Consider the following 18,878-nt stretch of genomic DNA (forward strand, 5'->3'; position numbering starts at 1 on the left):
ACACACACACACACAGCAGCCATATAGACATGCAGGCACACAAAAACACTCTGACAAGCACACCCTCACATTGGAGGTTTATCTTCACAATAACCTTTATGCTGCTGGTTCTAAGACTTTTCTACCCATATTAGGGAAAAAGTTTCTTCGTACCCAGAAAGATGGTTTCCAGATAGAGAGGAGAACTGTTTAGATTAAAAAAAATACAGGTCTTGATGTTTCGAGCCGGGGAGTATAAACACTTCGCAATACTGTATTTCTTCACGAGTGGCGCGGATAGTAACAGCAAACCAGTACAGCATTTTCTAAATCTCCGAAAATACTTGGAGAGGAAAGGAAAGGTTAGGATGACCAGCATGGGGCGACTACATTTGTATGTATCGGTCGATTTATGCCACCCAAGATTTATATTGTAAACTTGATATTAAAACATTCACCATAAAAAGGCAGATCGTCAAGGTAAAGAAGTCTCTCAGTAGCATCAAGCCATTACTATCCAAATCACTGGTCATTTTCTTCCCATACAGCAATGTTATTCCCACTTTTCCGCCTATGTTTCTCTCTCCTGAAAGCAGCTCCAGTTTTGTGAAAAGAGAGAGAATAAAAATCTGAAATAAACTACTTGAGAGGTTGTTGGGTTGTTTTTGTTTTTGTTTTGTTTTGTTTTACAAATATGGGGTTTAGCTTCTCATTTGCCTTTTTTCCTTCACATCATCAGCATTTTTTTTAAAAAAAATAAACATTTCCCTTATTAAATATGCCCACGAAGAAGTCAGGTCTCTTTAAAACCAAGTCCTAAAATATTTAGCCCATTTCAGGCTCATGCCCCTTTTACAAAGCTATCTCGCTATATATACACCCAGGGTCAGTTCTGTATACTGAATATATAAATATTGTTATCAAGAGCAAACTTTATACATTCACTGCCCATAGAGGCCCATGCAAACGGCATTCTAGCACTGAGGTGAAGTTTATACAACTTTAAACTCAGCTTTACCATCTGTTCCTTTGGTTTTAAGAAGGAAAAGAATCTAAACCAAAGCTTTACAAAAAGAATAAGAACACGGTTAGTGCACGCTTTCAAATAGGGGGCTGGCAAAATAATTCTCTAGCTACAGTTCACATCGTCATCACAGGCTTTATTTTACATGCTTACAGTTGGGAAAACTGTCCAAGGATCATGCCAGACTATTATTCCCCCCCCCCAATTGTTAAATTAAAATGAGTTAGTGCGGTATATCCTCTGCACCAGAGATACCTAGGACTTGAGTTTGAGTCAGCGAGATCAATGGGGGTTTGCCACTGATTTACGGATTTTGTTTGTTTGTTTCAGCCTCCCCGCCCCCCAATTTATTGAAAGTATTCTACAAACTAGGATATCTGTATTTAAGCATTGAAATAAACATGGCGCGTGGAGGGATCGAATTTTTTACCTGCCAGGACCTCCATAGTCTGGAAAGTATATAGAAGGTATTTTCCTTAGCATAGGATTTTAGGGGATTATTTGTTGTTATGCAGTTTAGACCCATATTTAAAAAAAAAAACTTCTTGGATTCTAATGGGAAGTAAATTGTAACGCTTTAACAATCATCTAATCTGGATACTTTAATAAGAGAGGAGTCTAAGTAGCCCTTGATGAGGCTAGAGACATGGGCTAGATAAAGTTATACATCCAGACTTCAGAGCTGTTGCCAAACAAGTAAATTAACCTGCTGGTTCAAACAATAACTTTGGGATTATGCCGTTCCCTAACACGAGACTTCAAGACCCTAGTCAAAGCTCCTTTGTCCTGCTGTCCAAACTTGGGGTCATGACCTAGCTAATGCAAAGCAAACCTGCGAGTAAACACTTTATTGGGTCTTCTTTAAATATTTATAGGTACTTCAGGGGAACTGGTTTTGGGGGATTTCAGAGAAGCCAGACAGACGTTTTGCTGCATGCACGCCCCAGAAGTAAGCCAAACTGTATCTAGTCATTGCAAATAAAATAACCATAATTTCATGGACAATCCTGATAGCAGGTTGCTTCTACTTTTGGGGTCTCGCAGCGTTTCGGAAGGTTAACCAACTTCCAGGCTGTGTGGGTGTGGGTGTCTGATACGTTTTAATTCTGTCTCTATATATGTGAGGTTTTGTACAGACGAATGTATATGTAAAAGGCACACATGAGCATAAACACGTGGGTGTATGTATATTTGTGTGTAAGCATCTACTTTTAATTATCCATATATATGCTGGTGGATGTCTTTCTGTATGTATTTATGTGTGTGTGTGCATATACTTTTAATTCTCCATGTGTGTGTGGTTATGTGTATATGCATTTACTTTTAATTCTCTGTGTGTACTTTTAATTTGCAAGGCTATTACTCAAGGGAAACTTGCACTCAAAAGCTGCAAAGCCCTTTAAGCCTGTTAAAGTTTCTGCTTAATAATAATGTAATGAATTGAAAATAAATGTATTAAGGTGTGATTCAGTGAGGTTCACAAGTAGTAAGCAGAGGGGAGCACTCTATGGAGGAGTGAGCTAGGGTGTGGGGAAGGGGTTGGTTAAAACAATATACTTCCTTTAAAAAGAAAAGTATCGGGAAAGATTTACCTTAAATATTTTTGATACCTTGTAATAAATTAATTCTTTTATCCCGTGCTAGAGCATACCCTTTTGCGTGAGTTACAATTGGTATTTTATGGTCTTGTGAGACTATTTATTATGCACTCCTCTTTCTTTGAAACTCGACTTTAGTTATATTCTGCTCTACTTCCTAGAGAAGTTGGCTATCTTTGGGGTAATTTTTTTTCAGAGGTATATTGTCCTTAATAATTTCACTTTTCCTGAGAAGCAATAAGTATGAGGCATAAATAATCATTCAGAGGTGGGTGGGGGGATGGATGGGAGTTAACATCTGAGCCCCAGAGAAATGAAACTGTTTAGCTGAAAAAGTAATAACACAGATATTTATGAGTGACTAAACAGACCCAAACAGAATTGATTGAGTGACAGCTGTCACAGTGAGCGCATCAGAATTAAACTTTATGAAAAAGCCCTAAAGTTTGAAATAGTAATTTTAATAACACCGATCTCTCTCCATACTCAGTAACATGTGTATATTACTTATACATTGCCCTATATATATATTTAGAGTTATTTTTCTTGGCTACCCCGCAATTACTTATAGGTTGCTTGTTTGCTCCTCAGAAAGAGTTATACAAAGGAAAAAATATTACTGAACAGTGTATAACATTTAGCACCAGAACAGCAAATAGATCCTTTAGAGGAGGAAAGAAGAAGCTGTGAGATCCGTAGTACAGACAAAAAGTGAAGAAAATAAAATGATCAAAATATCCCTGAAAAATGAACTCCAGAAACAGCTAAAGATTTTAATACAAAGATTGTTTTTTTAAAAAAATCTTTCTTATTTTAAAGCAAAGTATCTATCTATCTATCTATCGATCTATCTATTATATGGTTTAGGGAAATATACAATACATATGATGGATTAGGTAGCAATGGAAACTTTAATTTAGGAATGGGAAAAAATAATTTAGGAAAAGTGAATAATTTACAAAGCAATATTTAACTCCCTACGTAGAAATAAACCAGCTTCTCTCTCCCCCCCCCCCCCCCCCACTCTCTCTCTCTCAACTCAAAACTATCTATTGCTGAGTTGGGAAAATACTTTTCCACATAGGAAGACAATCCATAGCCAATGAAACAAACAAACAGAAAAGGGTGTCATTTGCCAGAAACTGTTAATACCATTACCATAACGGCTGCTGGCTGTTTGTAAGGAAATACTAGTCTTTCACTAAAGTCCCAAAATGTTTGGTTTGGTACCTTGCCCATCAAAATAAATCATAAGGACAGATTAGGAAGTACATAAAACTATATCTCTGGATAATGATATACGAGACCACAATAAATGTAAGTTACACGTTCGAGGTGCTGTCAGTTATGGTTGCAAACCCGTAACTCATTCACTTAAGCCTGGCTGAATGTTTGTCTTTTAATTACAATTAACAGTGCAGACGAACATTTTCCAACTATGTGAGGGATAAAGGACACAAGTGGCTGTAAAGACCTGGGATATTATGTTAACTGAAGAGTCTGGAAGTTAAACTATGCCACTTCTGTGGATTAGCCCTAGAGCAAAAGGGGAAAACGTGTATCTATATACTGGAAAAGTTTTCATAAAACTGAAGCCACTTAGATAACGCCTGAAGGCCCTTGTTTGTGGGAAGTTATCTCCCCAAACATCTCTGGAGCTGTTGGTTTTTAACAGGCAATACAGGAAACTAAGTTTCACAGCTTCTTGAACTACATTTAACAGAGGTCCCTTCAAGGGTCTGTATACAAGGGCTTTCTAACGTCTTTTTTATAGCTCGTTAAAGCCTTGTAAACTGCTTCTCACTCATGTTAGAATCTTAATCCTCAAAAATCTAGCTGTGAGGGGAAACAAAAAAAAATATTAAGCGGGTCATTTTCAAGCAAATTGGACTAGAAGAAAATGAGTTAAAATAAACTGACCTGAGATGTTAATTTGATCCTCGAGAAACATTTTTTGTTGATGATGTTACTTTTATAGCCCAGTAATATAAGTAGAGATAATATCCAATCACCGAACAATGAAATACACAGTTTGAGGGGGAACATACCCCCACATGATGACAAATCTATATGTGCCGAGGTACATCTGGAACATAGAGCACTGAAATTAAAGAGCATCTAATCTTCGAACACGGGATGATGGGGAGTGGGGGTAATGCAGCCCCGTGTACCAGATCTGTACGTGCCATGGTATATCTGGACCATTTTGCACTCCTAAACAGAATAAACTATTGTTTCCCCTCTCACACAAAAATTGCCTCCCTTCTCGCTCGATTGCATTTACCTCCTGATTTTAATCATCGCTTTGCAAACTTCCCCCGTGTTTTTTAAAGTGCAAAGCTACTTACTTGGCGTTGGATACTTTGATCTGGTCATAGGGTAGTAGCCAGTTGGGAAATAAACCATGGGAAGGCGGGAAGTGAGAAGAGAGATTTGGCCGTAACTTCACCCTTCTTCCTTTCTCTTGGATTATTTTGGTGACAACACAATGCGATAACACGCATTGAATCTGCCCCATCTCTCCCCCATTACTATGGTAAAATCTACAAAGACGCTAAACAGTAGTGGTGCCGCTAAATCTATGTAGAGAGACACAGAAGGTACACGTTGTGAGACCTACCCGGGTCAGGGGGGCTTAGAGGTCACCCTGCCTGGCTAGAATAAAGCTGATGGGATAGAAAAGTTGTCCTTTCAGTGAACCCATTTTTGCCATTTACCCGAACTTCAATAAAGTATCTTTCAGGCTCCCAACATGGAGGCGTCAAGAGGCTAAAAAGAGACTATGGTGCAGGCTGCTTGTAGCTAGGAACATTAATTTTTTTCTTCTTCCCCCTGCTGCCTGGCTATATAATGCATTCATAATCTCCCTCCATGCCAGGAATTGTGTCATGGCCAAGTCTAAAGGCTAAGTAAGATGCTAAATAATACTCAGCATAATGCAGAGAAGAGGTGAAAAAGTAAAGTTAGTCTCAGAGCAAAGAACTGGAACAGAAAAGTAGGTACAAGAACGAAAAGGCATATACCTAAATGTGATTTTTTTATTACTGAATATGCAGACTATATAGTTGAAAATGTGATTAATGTTTCCTTTGCTTCCTCATCAGACACTCAGAGAGAGAACACACACACAACAAAAAAGTCTCATCGCATTCAGAACCAGTGCCCTCTGAGAACATCCCCTTATAATTCATCAAGTTATGATGCACTTTGCAAAAAGGGAAGGGGGGGGAGTGGATCAAGCTTTAAACAGAAATATTTCCACCCAGCCCACCCCCACTAGCCTTAGTTTAGTCTGCAGAACTAGCACATGTAGGTTTCCACTGATGAACACACACACGTTGCTTGGCTATGAATTGCCAGTTCAACTTTGTAGCAGCACCATTATTACAAGGTTAGGACTTTTAGCCTTTGTTTTCTTTACAATGTATATGCATGGTGGATGTGTCTGAAGACAGTGTCTCTAACCTCAAGTAAAGGCTCTCTTTTTTCCCTTTGGAGGATGCTTTGTTACAGATTAGCTAGCTAATTCACTTTATTATATATAAAAAGAATTTAAATGCCTTTTTTTTTTTACTGGTAAAGTGTGTGAGATTGTCTGTTACAGGCAAGGAATCAGAGGGAGAGAAAAAATTACAACCAACTCATAACACATTCCTCTGCTTGGAGGTGGAAATGTTTAAAGAGAACTATAGACTTGATGTCTATTTACTATGGCAACATTTTTCTCCATTCTCACTCTTATATTAATGTCGCTCAGCCTATGTTCCCCTTTCAGGATCTCTCTCACTAGCTATCACAATAGGTTCTGAGACCATTATTTGTTTAAGGGAAGTCTATACATGTTTTTGAGAGCCAATACAAAACAAAATTTAAAAACAAATAAAATAAAAATAAAAATAAAGGTAACAGAAAGATCCCCTGTCCTAATCCTCTTCATTCAGATTTGATAATCTCTATTCTGGGGTGGGTTAAAGAGATCTAATCACCTGGCCAACTATCCTAATGCAAGGCATTGGGATAGTGTTAAATGCTTGAAGAATAAATGTCTTTAAACAGGCCTACCTGAAAATCTGGCACCCCTATGTTATTTCAGACTGGGACAGTAGTTCTGAAAAGGAACATGCTGCAAAGTTGCAAAAGATTGGGGCCTAGAAAACAGCTATGTATAACTTCCCCATTTGCACACAACTCTTTCTTACAGTTATCTCATCCTTCCAGGAAAGTAAACAAACCTTCAGTTGTGGGGACAAATTTCTTGCTAAACTATCCATGTAACTCTCCGTTTGGATCATTTATTCAAAGTCCAAGAGCAAGAATGCCTTTTTGCCAAAGCTTTTACTGTCTTTGGAAGAAGATTAGAAGAAACCTATTGGCTTTTATGAATGAACCAGTTCACATAATCTTGCAACAACAACAAAACAACAGAAGTGTAGAGAAAGGGAAAAAACCAGAAAACCCTTATATTAAATAGGGGGGAAACAGAGACAGATGAATGATATTCTAACCCAAACACACATCACTGTTCCTTTCTCAAAACAAGATTCCTCCCCCCTCCCCAGTATATGTTTGACTAAGAGAATCAGAGATTGAAATACATTGACCAAGTTGTGATGTCATAAAATCTAAAATAGGGAGTTATTTTTATGTTTCTTTAGACTTAATTTAAGCAGTAACTCCTGCACATGGAATTAATGCCACAATCCCAGGATTATTATTCTATTTTTTTTAGGGCAAGGGGAATGTTGAGAGTAAAATAAGCCACCAGACATTAAAGTAAAACTAATTCACACTCACTGGTTTATTGAACACTGGGACTTTCACATACACACTAAAACGCTTTATTGCAAGTTTACAATGATCATGTAAAATCAGTCCAAAAACACAAATAACCACGACAAAAAAACTAGCTACTGACTTTGTTTAAACCTTGCTCTTTTTTTTAAATATGTCACTATCCTTCCCTTTTCTTTTTTTCCCCGCATCTCAAAATTTCAACCAATTACTCGCTCAACCTGGTTTGTGTGATTTTTTTTTTCTTTTGAATCATGATTTTTTTTTTAGCTTTTTTCACATTTATACAAAAGAATTTCAATGCTCCATTTTATTCTCGGCAGATCATTGTGCATTTGTAATGCAGGGGGTAAAATACCTACATTCTCCTTCTTTTTGATTATTCTTATTTGTTCATTAAATTCATCTAACAGAACATTGACCTCTCCCCCCCTTCCTTACCCCTTAAAAATAAATAAAACCCTGAAATGGCGTAAAAAAACCTGCAGGTACTCGGTCACCTGGCTTCATGCTATGTTACATGCATTTAAGCCTGTGGTCTTACAGAAGACCTCATTGTTTTTTATACGCACAGGAAAACTACAAGAAAAGAACCAAAATATATATATATATATATATTAGATTCTATAAATAATCAGAGTCAATTTTGTGTGTGTGTGTGTGATATTGTTTATAACCTTGTGATATCCTCTGCTCGCTGATCCTGAGTTGTACTCGGTGATAGTTCCTCGCTGGGGGCCGCGTTACCAGCAGCAATGGTGCCCGCCGATGAATTAGATGGAGTCGAGGATCTGACTTTGGTATTGGGCAGCCTGTGGTCTTTTTTCCATTTCATCCGCCTGTTCTGAAACCAGATTTTGATCTGCCTTTCCGAGAGACACAAGGAGTGAGCTATTTCGATGCGCCGTCGCCTTGTCAGGTACCTGTTATAGTGAAACTCCTTTTCCAACTCCAAGACCTGCTGCCTTGTATACGCAGTCCTGGAACGTTTGGGCTCGCCTCCATTGTAATTGGGATTCACTGGAAAAGCAAAGATTAGCATGAATAGAGAGAGAGAAGCAGACAGAACAGAGAGGGAAAGGGGGAGAGAGAGACAGGAAATCTAGAGTGGCTCAGGAAAAAGTAATCAGCTAAATGGGTTATAAAGAACTTCTGGCAGCCCAAGACTTTCTATTCTAATAAGAAGGGGTTTCCCTGGCTCAAAAGACTGAATTATTTATGCACCCCTTACAAAGCTTTAGGAGTTTCACACATACATAACAGAATGAACCACATGGCTAAGGCTGCCCAGACTAGCTTGGCTATAAAATTTATGGTGGGTGTAATTACCCATTCCGAGTCGTAAATCCAGCTCAATTGTGCTAACCCAAAGACTCTCATGGAAGGGAAGGAAATAAAAAAAAAAAAAAACGAGTGAGAGCGAGCGAGAGCATGGTGTGAAAATAGGAAGGAAGACAGAGCAGAGGGAGAGAAAAAAAAGTTGCCTACCAGTACTGACGTGGATTTTTTTCATCCATGGATAGACTATAGGTTGCTTAGAAGCTGTGCTGTTAAGATGCTCAGGGTTTGGCTGGTTGCAGGCTGGAGGGGCTGGGGAAGGAGAGGTGGAGGAACTGGAAAGAGCAGTCTGCTCACACAACTGCTGCGGTTTCTCTGAGAGGTGGTGGCCTCCTTGAGTTTGCCCATGTCCCCTTTGGTGCGCGGCTGGGTTGCCGGGAGCTTGAATATTGGCACAGCTGTATTGGCGCTCTGGGTAGTTTGGTCTTGGTGGTGGGTACAATTCTTGGTGATGATGCTGAAAGCTGGACTCCCTTGTCCGGCTGTAATATTCCGGACTGTGGTCTGGGATGTAATTATTTTGCGAATATTCCTCGCATGGAGGAAATTTCGGATCGATGTAGTTAGAGTCCATCAAATAGGAGCTCATGATCATTAATTTCTGGAGTGGAAAATAATTTTTCTCGCTTTGTCGTTTTTCTGCTCCATAAAGCCCTCCTACAAGCTGGCGACCCCGTAAAGTTACTTTCACCATGTGACTCCCTTGTCCAATCACACCAGCCAGCCTAGTCCCCGGATAAGGAACCAAAAGCTTTTTCAAAATGTATCCAATTTGTGTGTGTATGTGTGTGTGTGTGTGTGTGCATTGTTGTTGTTGTTTGTTGTTGTTTGTGTGATCTCAAAACTAGGAGCAAAAGAGTCAGGATGGTGAGAAGGATCAACCGACCCCTTTTCCTCCCCCCGCCGAAAAAGACATATGTGTAAGGAAAAATAAAAGAATAAAATCCTACCGGTTTTGGTAAAGGGGGTGAGGGAACATGTGGGGAATATTCCTCATAATACCCCCCAACCCGCCGCAGGCTGGATTTTAGAAATCTCTCCGTGGTAGGACTTCCCCCCAGATCTTGCAGATCAACAACAGAACAAGCCTTAATTATGAAAATTAACTATCACTTTACCCTGCACAGAATAAGACATGCTCAGAATATGTTGAAATTTTCACTTTAAAGAAATGCTAGGTTACAAAACTGCCCCCTTTTTCACCCCTAAGTAGCATAGGGCAGTTTAAGTGCCCTTGCTAGTAAATTTGTTTCCCCCACCCAAAATGGAATATTGTTAAACATACATCATTGAATGGGGGGTGGGGAGGAAAGGGAAGGAAACAAGTTACCTGAGAGGTAAAAGGGAATATGCAAATCATGGCTCCGTAATTTAGAGTTCTCTAAATGCTCCCAACCTTTGCTTAAGAGATATCTCATTTCCTTGGAAACTGATAGGATCTATTTGTGTATTAAAGATCATAGCTACACAGTCTTTCCACCCACTCAGAAGGCAGGAATGCTTTTGGAGTGACAACAATTCTTTACTTGTTAAACTACTTGTGTGTTTTTATTCCTACTGGCTTTTACAGAGTGATTATGCTTTGTTTTCATCATTCAAAATTCTGCCCTTTCCAGTCTGCCAAAGCTCCATATAATATACATACATACATATAAATAAACATACATGTATGTGAGATAGATAGATAGATAGATAGATAGATAGATAGATAGATAGAAATGTGGTTCATAGTTCCACATCCAGCCAGAGAATTAGTTTCCCTTGCAACGTCCATTGAAAAGACCCATTTAACTAGCTGCTTTAATAGAGGGCGGGAGGAAAGGTTGAGATAACATATATAAAAATGGCTCCCTTTCCCAGATGTCAGGACAAATAGACCCCCTGTGCAAGTACAGAAACTGGAAATCGATGTAAATATTTTGGAGAGTGCAGTTATTGCAATTAAGGGCTTTATCTATAGCTTGCACTAAACAGAGGGGCAGAGGGAGTCGGATTAATCCCTTGTACTGCTTGATAACAATTATAGTTGGAAATCATAGCTTGCAGGGCATTGCCATATTTTACTTGATAACAATAAAAGTGACACATAAAGTTAACTGTTTATGTTTTATTTATTAGACTAAACGTGCCAGCGGTGTCGGAGGCTTTTGGCTCGTTGTTACAGCTTTTATGGGGTTGTAAAACGCCATAAATCAGTCACATGAAATGGTTGGGGCTTTTTGTGCTGTTGGCTGAGACTTCTGCTGTTTCTTCTTTATATGAAAAGTAATAATGTGATTTTATTATTATTATGATCCTCATCCCCAATCATCATTATTATTCAGTCTACCTTTAACAAGCCACCCCCACGCTGTCCTGGCAGAAGCTAAGGCTGTTTTGCACTTGAATAACTACCTTTTAAAATGACATAACCAGTATTTGAGGATTTAATTAGAACAGCTGCAATTAAGGGAATCAAAGGAAAGCAGAACTTTACAAGGCTCTGGCATCGTCCATATACTCCCCTAGAGACGAATTTGTGACTCTCAAATATTCACACAAATTCGATTCTACAGGGTACATATAGACGACTGTATAATTTGGCACTTGTGGTGTTGAGGTTTGAGGGGTGGGGAGGGAAAGGATTGCACTTCAGAATAATGCTTTCTGGCTGGAAGAAAGTTGGACAGCATGCAAAGGCCACTCACTCAGCATGTTGCTTAAGATGTTTACAGATATGGTTTGCTTTGCATATTTGTGATTGCCTGTACTACCTCACACAAAGACTCAGTCCCATATATATTTTGGCACTGTTACATGTGGAAACTCATTAGCTATTTTTATTATTATCCAGCATTTATTGGTTTTATTGGCATCTTTTTTTCCATGGCCTGTCTAATTGCTTACCCAGTGGCTTGACAAAGATGAAAGTTATTAAAGTTAGATATGTTCCATCCCTTGATATAAGCGAGTAGAATTCTATCTCTCTAAAGAAAAGTTGTAAGGAGGGTGGGGGGAGAATCTAGAGTATGCAAAAGACATTAATGGAAATGTATTCTGGTATTCAAAACATTGATTCAAATCTGTCCAATAAATTCCCTTTCACTAGCTATATCTCATGCTGTCCAAACACCTTGGACTCAGACAGGATTTTGACATTTATTGTTCATATTGATGCAAAAAACTTTTTTCCCAAGGCTGCGGGGATATTGAATAAAGATGTAGAGTTAATAAAGTAATTTTACCTAGGCATGTCTTTTTAATGGATGAATCTCGGTAAGCCACAGAGGAGAGGCATTAAAAAAAATATCCACAGGTAGTTATCTAAGAACATACTCGGTGGTTATCATAAACAACAACAACTAAAGAGTTCAAAAATCCCAGGCGTGAAGGTCACCCAAACAATTTCTACCAATGAGTTACTGACCTACAGTTCGAAGCCTTAAAAAAGCCTTTCGCTCAGTGTTCCCGATGGCCAAGGGAGAACTGCAATTTTATTTCAATGATTTGTTATTCTTATAGCTTTGGGACTTAATTGCAAATATTTAAAAAAAAAAAGGTTTTATTTCAAGAAGCGCCTGGCCCTCCTGCCTTGTCAATCTAAATTCATCCCCCACTTCTATTTTAGTTCCTTGCACATTATATCTAAGCAGTGCACAAATATATTTTCCCCCTCACTTGTCTAGTTTTTTCTTTTTGTCTTTTTAGTGGAGTTTTTAGATGTGTCTTTTGCTTTAAGTGTTTGGCAGAATTTTTGTCTCCATAAAATAAGTCTGCAAGGACGTGTGAAGAATAGTTGTTACAAGAATCTGGCTCTTTTGTCTATAAACCTTCCCTCCCACCCCTCTCTTTCGCCTCAATTTCCCCAGCCAACCCAACAATGTCGACAAACAGTTTTGGACTGACAACGCCAAGAGAAATATAGCACCTCGGAAAAATAATTTCTGGTCTTTATTTCCTTCTCTACCCAGGAATCAGGTTGCAAAATATAGATCTGGTTACCATTTCAAGAACATTTTTGAGTACAAAGCGCCTTTCTGACAGTACTGAAGAAAAATAAGTGACTATTGTCCCTGCGGATTCATTGTCTTAGCTATTACCATACTGACCGTTTGGTAACCTGTACCTCAAGCCATTAGCAATCTGTGCATCCTAGAAAATGAAGTACCTATCTACTGGGGTTTTGTTATTCAATGTTTAATAATAATAATAAAACAACAAACCTCACACTATGAACTATCTCTTCTTGAGATTCATAGGCAGGAAATAAATTTTTGAGTAGAGTTTTATTTCAAAGCATTTAAGGGTTTATTTTAAGGTGATTATTATACAATAAGTTACATTAGTGTGTGTGCTGGGGGGGGAAGACAGATAGTTTCTTGCAGAAAAAAATAGTTGGTTTCTCTGTGACATATGCAATGACATGTAATTAATTAAATTTTAATTTTTCTAACAACTTGAAAGCAGTAAGTGCAAAAAAGACCTTTTCTTTTTGTTCCTTCATAATGCAAATAGACAAGTCTAATTTATGCAAAGAAATATGCAAATGTTTAATTGATTTTTTCTTAAATCTGTTGTCAGTAAAAGTAATGAATCGGCCTAAAACGATTTTAATAACCAGAGCATGTCAGGAGAAGTACTAGCCTTCACATTTTTCTTTTTAGCCTCTTTAGTCTCCGAATCTGTAATAATGTAAATATTTACCCCCTCTTTCTAAGATATTAAAGATGAATTCCTGTTGTTTGTTTGTAAAAAATATGCAAACCGTTTTCTCAATCTCTCTCTCTTTCTCTATTCCCCCCCTTTCTACCCCACCCAGGAATTCAATTTTCTTCAAATCTCGTTGAAAGTGGCTTTTTAAAAAGTGGGCGCATTTTAATATTGGTTAGACAGCGTGACCTGAATTTCACCTCAACTGTTTGACTTGATCCAATAGGTCACTGCCAAGGAGTTATTGATGGGGGAACTCCATTGAAATTTGTCTCCTCACAAATGGCCTTTAGATCTTCTAGCTAGTTCAATAACTAGTTATAATGTAGAAGGGGAAAAATGAAGCCCAGAGGCAAACTAATTTGATGTTTCATTTTTATGCTGGAGAAATTGTTGGTTTTCTTTCTATCACCTTTCCCCAAGCCCCCCTTAAAAATCTGGTTTTGGCGAAGAACCCCTTTTAGCTGAGAGGAGATTTGAATCTGTATTACAAATATATTTTATTATTATTATTATTATTACTATTATTTATATTGGAGCCTCAGTTCATGAACTCTTCAAGACTTGACCTACACGAGAGCCTAAAAATAACTTCCTGCTTGGTAGGAAACATGCTTTTACTTTTTTTTTTAAAGAGGATTATATTTTTAATAGATCAAAGTAGCCAGGATGGGTAAACGAGTTATGTCTCAATTCTTTATAACTTCTAGTGTGATTTCATTTAGCTCGAAAAGCAAATATATGTGTTGCAGCTTTGAGAACTAGCAAACCAAACCTGTTAGAGATGGTCCTTAAAGAATAACTGTTTAAAAGATTTGAAATTAACTAATAAACCTGCGAACGGTAGAGTTTTATTTATTTCTTATACCATATATGCTTGTCTGTAATGGTCCATATAACTACAACTGATCACTTCCGTTTTCTCCTTTAGCCTCTTCAACCCTATTTAAAAGGCTGAAAATATGTATTTTAGTTATAATCAATAAATTCTGAATACAATCTTTTCTGAGTCTGACGGCTCTATCCTTTTCAGCACGGAGAAAAAACTTTGATGGAGGATCCTTTTAAGTGACATATATACAGACTATAGGGTTTCTCCTTGACTTTTTCTACACAAACAATACCTGTAATGACTCATCTCATGCTGCTGAACCATAGGTTAAGTTGTAAAGAAAACATTGGTCTTCTAGGGGGAGGGGGGGGGGGGGAGCTGCAGAGAGAACTGTTCAGTGGAAGTTAGGTGGATGTTATTGTATGCTATGGAAATATATACAAACTTTAGACAGCTCTTGTTCTGTATTATCGTAGAAAGCTTCTTCTTGAGTGGCACTTACTAGCTTAACCCATTTAGCCTTGAAATCCTCCCCCAGAGTGATAATATTAATAATTACAGAGAATGCACTTCTATAGTTTGATTCTATCTGTGATAGCACCTAACTCCCGAGAAGGACTTTGAAAGCCGATGCCCATGAAAAAGGGATTTGGGCTTAGCCACTGAGACAGCGTAATGGGTCAGAATGAGAATATTAGTTATTTTAAATCGTGCAGGGGAATAGAAAGTCATACCAACCTCTCATGAGGTTGAAGGGTCAATATAAGAGTTGGCTACGTTGTCCTGACCCGCAACTAACTTTAGGGTAACTCTGATAAACCCTACTGTGCCTTCATTTTCAGTGTTGCTGAGAGAGCCTCCCTGCCTCATATCGTCCTGCTAAATGACTTCTCTTTCCGCTGGATTCCCTTCCTCGCTGGCGCAAGAGTAAATAATCCAGTTGAACTGGGGCTACACTTCGTGTGACATTCGCTACAGAACATTTGGGCGTGTAAATGGCAAAGAGAAAACTCCGATGGGTGATTCTCATTCTGAAGCTGAGTCTATGGGGAAATAAGCAGCACAGGTTGCAGGCACTTCTGATCGGTACTGACACCCTTTGCAATTTAAAATCAATTCTGTGCTGGCTTTCTCTGGGGATGTGAAGTAATCACTGGACACTTTTTAAGCAAAGGGCAGCAAAAGAGCACCCTTTCTGCCTTGGGTTTCAAATGGCCCAACTGCTCTTACCGTACATATGTGTGATAGAGTGTCTAATTAGATTAGATGTACAAAGATTTCCTCAATATAGGTTATAGACTGGTGAGTGCTTGAATCAATAGCTGTTATTAAAACCTTACAGATATCAATTCTCCTAGCCAGTTTAATGAATACAGCTTTTATATTCAAAATGTACAGGATTTACACACACACATATTATATATACATTGTATATATATGTACAGTACACTGTAGTTGTAATATATATGTATGTATTTATGTATGTACATATATATATATATCAAATACAGTGTACTGTACATATATAGGCATACTATAACCATATATCAGATATATTATGTTTTGAAGTGTAAATATTACATATTCCACATTTAAAACTGTTTTAAAGTATTTGTGTATCTATTCATATCTCTGTATGTGAGTGTATGTTTACACACACACAACTAACACATATATGCACACACACACACACACACATATATATACACACAGGGACAGACACACAAGTTTGTGTGTATCAGTGTTGTTTTAGGTGATGAAAACAGTTCTATAAGGTACTGGAATTAGTTATTTAGGACTGATGAAGAAAAATTATCTAGTGTGATTACTTTATTCTTCTGCATAAGATTCCTATCTTTGGATATTCCTACCTATCTCGATTTTCTGTCGATCACCCGCACTCTGTACAAATATACAGAGTATTAACTCGGAACCATGTGTATTCTAATGAGCGAACAAGAGACATGGAGTTCTGGAGAAACCTTCTAATTGCCTTCAGCTACCAAATGAGGTATTTGATTTTTTTTTTTTTTTTAAACTTTCATTGGGCAGTGGAGAATGACAACAATGGACTATAATGGTTGAAGAGGAGTTTTCTGTTATCTATAATGTTTATTTTTTTCACTAGGGTACTTTCAGTTTAATCTTTCACTGTGTAATAAACTATTATCTTAGTTAATCCCAAAGGTGAATCCATCAAAACCTTTTAATAAAACGTTTATTAGTTTCAGGAATTCCGAGGGTTGTAGCTGCACCTCCAGAGCAGCAGGCAGAACTTAACTAAACTTGGGCTGCTGTAAAATACTTTAAAATAAATTTAGAAGTATAAATGATGCCCGACTCATCCTGGCGATTAGAATTCTGCAGGCATTGTCGTTTGCAGCAGTCATTAGTCAAGCCTACAGAAGCAAAAGGAGCCGCGTAGTTGGACAAGAGAAATCTCAAGAATGATATACAGAACCAGGCCTCTAGCATCAATTCAAACCTGATAAGAAATCGGCTGCCTTGTTGCAAAAAGATGGTTAAGCTCGTTCAGTTGGGCCTCGGATGCATTGAATAATTGTTCGATTCCTGGAAAGGCTAAAGGGTTTTCACCCCAAAACCTGGGGACCTGGGGAAAGGGAAAGGTGAACACCTAGGGGACCAGAAATGCACCCACATGAGATTGCAACGGGGCTGTAAAGGCAACAGATTGTTTGGATTCCATCCAGAGTTTAGCAGCTGGGACTGGCTCAGTGAAAAAGTGGAAGGTGGGATGAAATGAGGGCAGAACAGAATGCCAGCTAATACTAATAATAACAGACTCTCTAGATCCGAAAAATCTTATTTTAAGCATCCATTTGGAATAAGTTAAGAGGAATTAGATATTAGTTCAGGGATAGTGCATCAGCCAGTGCAGCATGGTAGGAAACTAACATAAAATATAGGTTTGTTCATACTCCACTTCTTCGCTTACACATGACCCAGCAACTTTGAGACTGGACTATTTTTTTAAAAGCTTATATTTCTGTTCTCCACAGTATTATGGGGAATTAATTTCGACAGGGACAGGTACCCAAGGAAAGCAGAGACAGATGTAAAGTGTCAGGTTGTGTCTATAGGTAAAGATCCTCCCCCGCCCCCAACAGTCAAATGTTTTATTCCTAGCCAAAGTGTCAGGAAAGCAAAAATAATGGAGGCTTTTTGTTTTTAATTGGAGAATGTCTATTAGATAATTCATTTACAAAGTACATTGACTGAATGTTGTCTTATAAAAACAGCACAATGTGTATACACACATACATACACACACTGAGAGAGACTGAATGCTATTTTATGGAAAGAGGTCACTTTTCACCATACCGGGGAGAGAGAGAAAAAAAGAGCGAGCGAGCGAGAAAGAGAGAGAGGGATTGACTGAATGCTACTTTACAGAAAGAAGTTAGCCTTCAGCACAGATTATCTACAAACATAGGCTCAGATCATTTTTTGTGGGTGTCGAAAATGGATCTCTTTGATAATCTGTTAATTTTTCACTTACATGTATTTAATCAGATGTAGCAATAAAGAAAGCATACCCAAAGTCTTATTCTGCCTATATGCCTACTGAGCATGTACCTAACCTTTTAGCTCTCAGAGTTCCAAGGAAAGCTGTTTAGTGTGGGTGTGGTGTGTCTGTGTCTGTGTGTTTCTATTTTTATTACTGCGAAGCCTAGTTAGATCACAAATCTTAGTCATTTTTGTAAAGTATGATTTTCTCCTGCTGTATATTATGCATCACAGCCACAAAAGTACACAATATAGAACAGAAGGAAAAGGGGAGGAAAATACAACAACCAACCTCTAGCTTGTCTTTAATTACATAAGCCTATCAACCTAGTGGAATATACGAAACAGAACCATAATACAAGTAATAATAATAATAATAATAATAATAGCTGTCCTCCCCCATAGGATACGCTCAGTTGACCTCTCTTCGGGCTATGTTTAAGCAAAATAAGGTCAATATTTTTAGGGCAAATATTATTAACAAGGGGAGGGAGGTTTGAAGACCTTTTTTTAGGAAGCTACTTGGTGCATTCATCTCAAGTACCAATGGGTCTTTAGATCTTATTCATTGCCTTAGCAGAAAATCAGCTCCAAATATTTCCACTATGTCTTCCCTCAGATTAGGCTGGGGCTCCAGGCAAAAGATACAACTATTTTTGTTTTGTTTTGTTTTTAACGATAACAGCGCAGAGGTATATTGGGCATAATAGACAATTTCCAGACCATAGCACGAGATTATTTAAAAAAAAATCTTTTCGGAGGTACCTTTGAGAATGTAAGTAAAAGCAGATCTGTGGAATTTACAACCTTAAAGACACAGACCCCCTCACTTCCTGTGATTAGCGACAGATCAAAACGGACACCTACCTGCGTTTACAACCCCCGCCCCCTCCCTTCCTGACAGGAAAAAAACCTCCTGTAATAAAAGTCTAGTCAGCCATCCCTTTTGTGAAAGATGAAACAAAATATATGCAATCACGGCTTGTGAGTCTCAAAAACAAGGACATTGATTTTGTTTTTTGTTTTAGAAAGAAAGAAAGAAAGAAAGAAAGAAAGAAAGAAAGAAAGAAAGAAAGAAAGAAAGAAAGAAAGAAAGAAA

General features: G+C 38.1%; 1 protein-coding gene and 1 long non-coding RNA gene across 3 annotated transcripts in view; both read right to left on the reverse strand.

Moving 5' to 3' along the window:
* LOC112111484 overlaps positions 1–18,878 on the reverse strand; it is a 46,235-nt gene that overhangs the window by 19,889 nt on the left and 7,468 nt on the right. The window lies entirely within an intron of this gene.
* Positions 7,376–9,487, reverse strand: HOXC4 (homeobox C4). The gene is made up of 2 exons (XM_024206916.3): positions 8,881–9,487; positions 7,376–8,412 (listed from the first exon to the last, which is right to left on the reverse strand). The coding sequence occupies exons 1-2, from the start codon at positions 9,422–9,424 to the stop codon at positions 8,063–8,065; spliced, it is 894 nt and encodes a 297-aa protein (XP_024062684.2). The 5' UTR covers positions 9,425–9,487; the 3' UTR covers positions 7,376–8,062.

This window comes from Terrapene carolina, unplaced genomic scaffold (genome assembly GCF_002925995.2).
Source record: "Terrapene carolina triunguis isolate 2854851 unplaced genomic scaffold, T_m_triunguis-2.0 Scaffold836, whole genome shotgun sequence".
NCBI classification, from domain to species: Eukaryota; Metazoa; Chordata; order Testudines; family Emydidae; genus Terrapene; species Terrapene triunguis.

What these genes read in the sequence shown, in the direction of transcription:
- HOXC4 (XM_024206916.3), bottom strand. Translation starts at nt 9,424, where the DNA reads ATGGTGAAAGTAACTTTACGGGGTCGCCAGCTTGTAGGAGGGCTTTAT. An exon ending in AAAAATCCACGTCAGTACTG is followed by an intron (nt 8,413 to 8,880) that starts GTAGGCAACTTT and finishes TTGCTTTTCCAG; the next exon opens with TGAATCCCAATTACAATGGA.